General features: G+C 36.1%; 1 protein-coding gene across 3 annotated transcripts; it reads right to left on the bottom strand.

Moving 5' to 3' along the window:
* Positions 1 to 1,663: 1,663 nt before the first annotated feature.
* LOC103932163 lies at positions 1,664 to 8,600 on the bottom strand. Of its 3 annotated transcripts, none has more exons than XR_664928.3 (6): positions 8,452 to 8,600; positions 7,444 to 7,500; positions 4,451 to 5,937; positions 3,269 to 4,245; positions 2,762 to 2,979; positions 1,664 to 2,077 (listed from the first exon to the last, which is right to left on the bottom strand). XR_664928.3 is itself a non-coding variant. In XM_009341713.3 (5 exons), the coding sequence occupies exons 3-4, from the start codon at positions 5,931 to 5,933 to the stop codon at positions 3,272 to 3,274; spliced, it is 2,457 nt and encodes an 818-aa protein (XP_009339988.2). In that variant the 5' UTR covers positions 5,934 to 5,937; positions 7,444 to 7,500; positions 8,452 to 8,600; the 3' UTR covers positions 1,664 to 2,077; positions 3,269 to 3,271. The 3 variants fall into 3 exon arrangements, 1 of the variants encoding a protein (XP_009339988.2); XR_007254652.1 differs by lacking the exon at positions 2,762 to 2,979 and having other exon boundaries at positions 1,664 to 1,874; positions 2,000 to 2,077; XM_009341713.3 differs by lacking the exon at positions 2,762 to 2,979.
* Positions 8,601 to 9,003: the final 403 nt, after the last annotated feature.

The following is a 9,003-nucleotide window of genomic DNA, read 5'->3' as shown; positions in this document are numbered from 1 at the left end:
AATTTACAGTTTACTGAATGCGGAATGCTTTTGTAACATCCCACATCGTTCAGGGGAGTGGATCCTGTAAGCCTTATATGTATATGCTCATCTCTACCTAGTACAAGGCCTTTTGGGAGCTCACCGGCTTGGGTTTCGTATGAACTCAATAATTAAGCGAGTTCTCTCGAGAGCAATCCCCGGATGGGTAATCCACTGGGAAGTTCTCGTGTGAGTTCCTAGAAATAAAACCGTGAGGGTGTGGTAGGGGCCCAAGGAGAGCAATATCGTGTTGCGGTGGAGCTATCCACTGGGAAGTTCTCGTGTGAGTTCCCAGAAATAAAACCGTGAGGGTGTGGTAGGGGCCCAAAGAGAGCAATATCGTGTTGGGAAGTTCTCGTGTGAGTTCCCAGAAATAAAACCGTGAGGGTGTGGTAGGGGCCCAAAGAGAGCAATATCGTGTTGCGGTGGAGCTGAGCCTGGGATGTGATGAGGGCCCGAGCTTGGATGTGACAGCTATCAACTTTTTTATCTGGACCTTCTCCCTTTTTTTTTTTCACACAACATAGGTCATTGAAAGGATCTCGGAGACCCACCAAAGCACGAAAGTCAGCATCATTAAATCGATTTCTATATATATAGAAAAGGAACATGATGATATTATTGGGGGGGGGTCTCTTCCTTATCTTGCAATGTCATGTGATAATTTGAACCGTTTGTCTTCTACGTCACCCTTAAAATATCGTTTTTGCAAAAAATTAATTAAATCTAAAATCATTTAGTCTTCAAACGGTTATAGAATAAATAAACGAATCATGTTTTCTAACCAAGTTAATTGAATGGTTAACTGATTTTTGATTTAGTGATTAACATATTTGATAAAGGATAATTTAGAAAGTAAACGATTCCAATCATCAAATAACACTACAAAGTAAAAATGAGAACCAAAAAATAAAACGATAAGATCCAAGTAAAATGGTTGCTAGCATCCTCATTGTGGAATTCAGATGTTTCGAGCACAAAGCTCTCCGGCTAAAGTATGATCAAAGATTATCTAAAAAGGCAATGACTTCATCTAGAATGAGTTCATGTAAATAGATGAACTCATTGCTTTTTATTTTGGTTCAGTTATAACCTTCCAAATATGGCACAGATATGTGGAAATGTGTACATGACACGTGTACGAGTGTTGGACAACACTAAGAACTGTTCTGGCAGACACGTCAATTGATTAGAATCCGCAACAGCGGAATTGCTACTCTCCTGCTCTTCCAATCCTCAACTAGTGTTTACCGTTACACGACGTCTTGATCCAACAATATATTGTCATGTAATAAAAACAAACTACAGTTACTCGATCCTCCACTGAGGTAGAATATCGATTATTAGCTCATAATGCAGCTGAAATCACCTGGATTCGTTAAATCTTCAGAGACATTGGATTTCCTTTATCCAAAGTTCCTACTATGTGGGGTGACAATGTGTCTGTGATTTCGCCGGCATCAAATCCAGTTTTCCATGATCGTACTAAACATGTGGAAATTGATTACCACTACATTTGTGAATTGGTTCATGCTCATCTTCTACAAGTTCAGCATGTTCCCAGTCAAAATCAACTTGCTGACATTCACACAAAGGCTTCTATGTGTTTATGACAGTACCGAAACAAAAGAAATGTGGGAGATTCTGCTAAAATAAGATTCTGAGAGCTTCCAATGAAGCTATAAACAAGTCACAGAAAATCATAAGGAAAAGAAAAACTCCATTCTGGTTCATGACCCCAACAACGAAATTGGTAAAATCCAGATTGTTGAAAGCTAATATAACATGAACACTATCCATCTCAAGTCAAGTTCTGAAATACTAGTTTACGAGATTCCGAAGGATCTGGGAACCTACAGCAATACGAACAGAATGAATTCAATCTTACCTTGGATGTACTGCACCGGCCATAAAACCAAATCGACCCCCAATGCGTTCTAATTGATTATAAGAATAACGAAAAATACAATTTACATATCATCCATCCAACAAGACGAAAACTTATAAGCTTCGAGTTTATTCAAGTCCCAGCACATTATTTGAATATTTATCCCACCTGGCAGGAAGAAAGCAAGGAATGTGATTAACAGATCAATCGAACAATGTACATATATGAAGAATTATGCCACAAGTATTTCATTTGATACCCTCAACAAACGTGACTTATCATCCAATTCCCCTTAACGAACACTAACCCGACATACAAGCATAGCATCAGGTGTACGACTAAACAGATCCATGATCCAACGGGTGAAGTGAGAAGCTCGAATTTAATATCCATATTTCTTATCTCAGAAACTTGAAAAAATACATACTCCATTTGACTGACAAGGACAAACTTTAGGGCGTGGATGAACTAAAAAGGTCCATTCACACAGGAAACAAAACGAATAAGTATCCTAAGGCCATAGTTTTGTTCTTATTCTCCTTCATTTTCTCAGCAAACAAAACAAGGGGTACAAATATATATATGGCTCCTATCACCAGAAATGAAACAAAGATCAGTGAGAAATTGAATCCTAAAGAATTAACAAATACGATACATTCAACCTATATTTCGAGTTATTATTCACAAAATATTTAAAAAAAAAAAAGAAATAAAACCAGACTAGGAGAGAGCCAGAGAGACCTGATTTAATCAATCAACACACCTAAATAAATAAACAAGATGTCAGATCCAGAATGAATCTAACTATATAGATCTAAGAAGTAAAGAAGGAGACTAGTATAGCACATCTACCTGGTTTGTTGGAAAATATTATCACTGAAGGATATTGTTGAGGGTTGCAAGAAGAGAGAGCTCGAAGAGTCCTTACTTTTCTGTTTCTAAATTGATTACTTTACTGAAAAAATCCTTTAGTTATTCTTAAAATTTACACTGATTCGGTAAACTCAGTTCATCCTGTGTTCTCCAAAAGCTATTATCTTCATTCAGCAGCCAAAACAATTAATTTACCCCTGTTTTGGTTCCACAAAGAAAAAGATCAAGTCGTAAGACAAGTATGCAGAGTATAGTTTGTTATATTGTTTATGTATGATACAAGAGTATATCACGTAAAGTTCTCTGATCTTTGTGGCTCTTCATTTTTGTGCTACCTTTTAATTGTGTTGCACAATATCTTGTATTTGATTGACAGCTAGTAAAGTAATATAGCACGACAGTTTCCTCAATAAAAACATGAAAATATAAACCACTATATTTGTGACAAACTTCTTATGTACTCCAGCAGAACCCACATTTACTAACCTTTTAAACTTCACCAAGAGATTTTGGCATTTTAGTCCTTGGTCTACCTCGTCTCTTCTTAGTAGGTGGAGGCATGATAACATCTTCTGAACCATCATCCATCGCGTTCTTAGTGTCAGGTACAGGAGAGATACGAAACCCGTATGAACTTCGAAAGTAGCTTGACGTGAAGAGGTCATCAATATATTCATAAATGCTACCAGAATGTTTTTGTACAGCAACAAGTGCATGAACACATGGAAAGCCTTTAATTTGCCACTCATGGCAGGTGCACAGACGATTATGCAGATCAACCATAACAGAATAATCAGCATGCACCTCATACACAGAAGCAGTAGAACGACTGACATTCCAATTCCTACCAAGCATCAATATTTCGTTCAAGGTTTTCTCCATCTCAGGGCATAGAACAGAAGACCATTGCTCTGCTTCACGACTCAACTCAGCCATCATTCTCATGAGTTTAATCCTGATGCCATCAACCATATGAAAGATGGGCAAGCCACATAGCTCCAAAATCCAAGAATTAAATGTTTCTGAAACATTGTTGCATGTTTCACCATATTGATAACCCTTAAAGTAGGCATATGACCACTTCTCCTTAGGAAGATCCTCGAGAAAGGTCATAACAGGAGCACCACCCTCATGTTTCAAATTTCTCAAATTAACCTCAAAAGCAGCTTTAGTGGGAGCACGAGCGCATTTTGAAAAAAGATCAACAATTCGATCCCGCAAAAATTTACCATAAGTAGATGGAAATTTAGATAAAAGGTTCTGTTTCAAATTTTGCAAGCAAAATGCATGATGGGATGTTGGAAATATGTTTGAAACAGCTTCAACGAGACCTTTGTTCTGATCAGATACAAATGTAATTGTCCTACCTTGCGGGGTCAAAACTTTAGCTAAATTTTCAAAGAACCAGCTCCAATTTTCCTCATTTTCTGAGTCCACAATAGCAAACGCAAAGGGGAACGATCCTGCAAACGAATAACATAAAAACAGAATTGATGATGAGTATTCCAATATTTTTAAAGATAGCTGTTGACAAATACATTTAACATAATGTCAATCACCAATAAATACAACATAGAGATGTAATTGTCAACCAGTTTTACTAATAGCTCCATGAAAGTGCCTTTCTTCATCTCACAGATACATGTCAACAATCACTTAAACTTATACCTTGATTTCCATTCTTCCCGGTGGCACCAATTAGTTGGCCTTCATGCTTACTTTCTAGAACAGTCACATCTATGAACAACAACGGTCTGCACCACTGAAAACCTTCAATGCAAGCACCATAACAAATAAACAATCTCCGAAAGCGAGAAGTCTCGGGATCACAATCCAAGACACAATGCGACCCGGGATTACTTGACATTAAAACATTATTATAACCAACCAATCGACTATACGATGAGGATTCATCACCATGAACTTCACTCTTAGCCATTTCTTTTGCGTACCATGCAGTATGGTAAGGGATATCAAGACCATAATTCTGCTTAAAATCCTTGACAATATCTACTGGCTTAATAGACGGTTTCCCCCGGATTTGATCCACCAAAATAGAAGATACGATCTTTGCATTCATCATCTTACTTTTCTCCTCACGGTTAACACCCGTGCAAGTGTGAACATTATTTAGAGTCTTTATGTAGAAAAAACCATTCAACCGACAACCTGAAGCATATACACGCCAATTACAGCCATCTGAAATCTTCTTAAAACATTCAGCAATAACACGGTCCTTATCATTCTTTACATAAGCAAAACGAAATCCCATCGCAAAGGCATACATACACAACTTCGTACGAAATTCATTTGCACCCCCTTCAAACTTCTGGCCTACATGATCAATGTATTCCTTCCAACCCTGAGACAAGTGTGTATCACTTTCCTGAAATCTGGAGATGCTATCTAACATGCATGATGAAGATGCTAAATGATTAGATATTACATCATCACACGATGCATGATTAGATATCACATCATCAAACGCTACATGATTGGATACTTCATGATTGGACGCATCATGGTTAGATATTACATCAATAAACACTGCATGGTGAGAAGCTGCATGATTAGAAGTTGCATCACTAGATGTTGCATTATTAGAAGCTGCCCGATTAGATGTTGCATCATCAGACAATGTACGATTCGGAGCTCCAGGTGTCGCATGATTAGGTGCTCCAGGCGTTGCATGATTAGACGCTGCCTGATCAGAAGCTAGATGATCAGGTGTTGCATGATTAGTTGCATCATGATCAGAAGCTGCATGATTAGAAACTGCATGACTATGACTATGAGGTGTCTGATCAGACGCTGCATAATTACAAACAGCCCGACACTGAGGTGGAGGATTAGGCGCTGCAATATTGCCATCCTCATTATTTGAACTTACAAGATCCTTGACCGAAATGTCAACAAAACTACTCTTCAACATAGATAAACACATAAGCATCAAATGCACATCCATATCTGATTGCAGCAAGCAATTAGGATGCTCAGGAAGAGAATATGTCAGCTCAAAACTCCCTACTGTCAGTTGTTTAAACCTTAAACATATCTCTTTACAGATATCTGCATATTTACTGTGTTCCAACAAAGCAATGACAACAGTAACTGCACGATAACTACACCTTGCTATTCTAGCACTCTCCATTCCTCTACATGCAAAAAGGAAAGCCAGAGATAAACAGTAAGTATAACCAAAAAAAAAAAAAAAAAAAGAAAAACCAGTAACTACAACTACCATATAACTAAAAGTAACCGTTCCATAGTAAATATCAAGCTTCTCAACAAAATCAAACATTAAACCACTACGTTAACAAGTACTCCTATGAGTCCTATCAAAAGACAAACCAAACACAATGTAATTGGCAGACATGGGTTTAACCAAGTTGGCTAGGGCAGTATGCTCCACCATCGACACCCAAATTCGAATCCCACCCCCCGTAGTTTAGATGAATTTAGTGTAATTATCATATCATTTGTCAAAAAAAAAAAAAGGACACAATGTAATTGAATGCAACCATCTTAAACTTAATGCAATAATACTTTTGAAACAGTCTACTGTAACAACCTGTAACCAAGAGTTTTCCATATTTTCTTGGCACTAGGATGCAACATTATACAATCTATTGACCACAACATAACAGTACCTGTAAAACTGTTGTGGAACAACAAAATCGAAAAAAAAAAACATGAGAACGGAAATAACAGTGCTGAACCAAATACCACAACCATACCCAATCAATACAAATTAAATACAATACCTAAAATGTTAAAGCAAGCTAACAAGCAAGGAGAATTTTAGAAATACAAATTCATGCAAGAGCAATACCTCAATAACTAATTCAATTTTAAGAAATAAAACATTCTTAATAAACCAAAAAATAGATGTAGATAAACTGACAAAAGAGAAAGAACACAAGCATAAAGAATAAACTGAAAACAAAACAAAAACAAAATTCTAAATAGCATGTTAAAAAATTTATGAAAGATTGGCCAACTATGTACCCCAAATAAGTGATAGCTCTGAAATAGAATTTTAAACCAAGATAAGTAATAGAAGATAATCTAACCATTAATCACCAAACTTGGTAAGGACTACCCAAATGAAGGACAAAATGATTAATGAAAAACAAAAGTATTGTCTCAACGAATTGAACGAAAATCTCTGTTAATGCAATTATGCAACTAAAAATTTACATCTTAAGAATAAAAAAACGAATCCTAAAAATTTACATATTAAGAAACAAAAAAACGAATCTTGCAATTTGTGCTTTCCAAGCAAGTTGACATTTTAAGGGTGCAGTAACATCAAAATCCGGTTGATCAACACTAGGGAGGGATATAGTTTAATTTAACTTCTGAACTAAAGGATAAACGTTCTCTAAAACACAAAACAATAATATTAATCTATGGTATATTCCTTTTCCGAAAAAGCACTTGTGCTGGAAGACCACATTCCAGGTTTGGAAAAATTAAACGGTGAATATGTCTACTACTACTGTTACTGTATGATCGTGTGATACTAAATACCGCTCCATAGAAATTGCAGGTAATCCAGGAAATAACATAAATGGAAACAAATAAAAATCCATATAGATGTGGGAAAACTATCCAGGTTAATTTTGTGAGTTACAAAGAGTGAAGGAGAAAGAATTTACATTTCCTTTGGTTATCCTTGATTGGGTGTTTACTTGTACGAATCAATCCACACTCCCCTGCACAATGCATGTGTACAGTTCAAACCTCAATGAAAACAAGTAAAAATGTCCTTTAAAGAAATAGTGTTAAAAATTAAATTGGGAGAATAAAAAATATAATTGCATTGTCAATAGTGTATACACAATGCTAGAGTATAATATACACCACCAAAACGGGAGATATTACAATACCTGCGGTGCAAAGTGAGATAGTACAAGTCTGCATAGAGTACAAAGAATTAAAACTCTATACATATATGTAAGTGCCGGAAATGGTATGAATCCGGACTTCCTGATCAAGTTGATTCTTGCTTGAATGTTCCAAATTCAGTGTGGCACAACAAGAAATTTTTGGGCCACATATGTCTAGCAGAGTTCCAAATCCAAAGAAGGTTGGCATTAACAATTAGAATCTTGGCAAGATTACATCTTTCACTTTGGTTAAATTCTGAATTTTAGTGATTTTTTTCCCTATTTCACATTTTTATTTTATGGTAACATCTCTACCAGGTAATGTCGATTTTGTAACTTAACAATAACAACTTATGTAGCCTAAAAGAAGCAAAATTTGATACTGTTGATACTGAATAAGAAAGAGGCTTCACTAAATTTCACTCCCATTTGGCTCGAATTCGTCGTAAATCACCATAAGTATAGAATCCCTTGACTTAAAAGACTATATTTCGACAATGGAAACACAAACCACCATGAAAATCTGCAGAACCAATAGTGTACATTGTCTTCCAAACAGTACGTTCGGTACAATTATGTAATAACATTGCAGAAATATCAAGAACTTATTAGCAGGATGCTTATGTGAGCCAACATAACAGGAACAAGTAAGAACGAGAACAATTTAAGGGCTTGATAATATGCAAAATACAAGAATTTTGGGGAAATAGTGGAGACAAAATGAACTAATTAACCCAATTGAAGAGAGAGAGAGAGAGAGAGAGAGAGAGATTGAACCTTAAAAGAAGAGGAATTGGAAGCAATGGAGGAACTCTGGAGCCGACTTCATACAAGGAGACGGGTAGACTGGAAAAATGCTTTTCTAACTAGCGCTTAGCTTCGGATTACTTTTGGGGCTTGACGGGGCCACTGTCAAACTCCTTTCAGTTTTTATTGTATGAACAATAAAAAAAAAAAAACTTGACCCATCAAATTATCTTATTTTCTCATCCACGTTATAATCTCATTTATCTTAAAAAGTTAAAAAATTAAAATGTATTGTAGGCATAATTTACTGAACAATTATGGAGGCCAGAGAGAGGGGTGCGGCATAGATAGAGAGAAAGAGAGAGATGTGTACTTGAGGGTGTCTATTATTCTATCTCATTGTGCCTTTATTTATAGTAGTAGGATAGGTAAAACATTTCCCTTTAGGAATACAACATTTAATAGGTAATTTACTTCTAATAGGAATATAAGAGATATTCCAAGATATACTAAGATTTACACAATCACATTCCTAATCTAATATGACTGCAACACTCCCCTTGAGTGTGTAAATACTCAAGT

The sequence above is a fragment of a genome, unplaced genomic scaffold (genome assembly GCF_019419815.1).
Source record: "Pyrus x bretschneideri cultivar Hongxiangsu unplaced genomic scaffold, Pyrus_bretschneideri_v1 Contig72, whole genome shotgun sequence".
In the NCBI taxonomy this organism is placed as follows: domain Eukaryota; kingdom Viridiplantae; phylum Streptophyta; class Magnoliopsida; order Rosales; family Rosaceae; genus Pyrus; species Pyrus x bretschneideri.
Note: the sequence above shows the minus strand (reverse complement) of the source record. Positions and strands in the feature narration are given on the sequence as shown.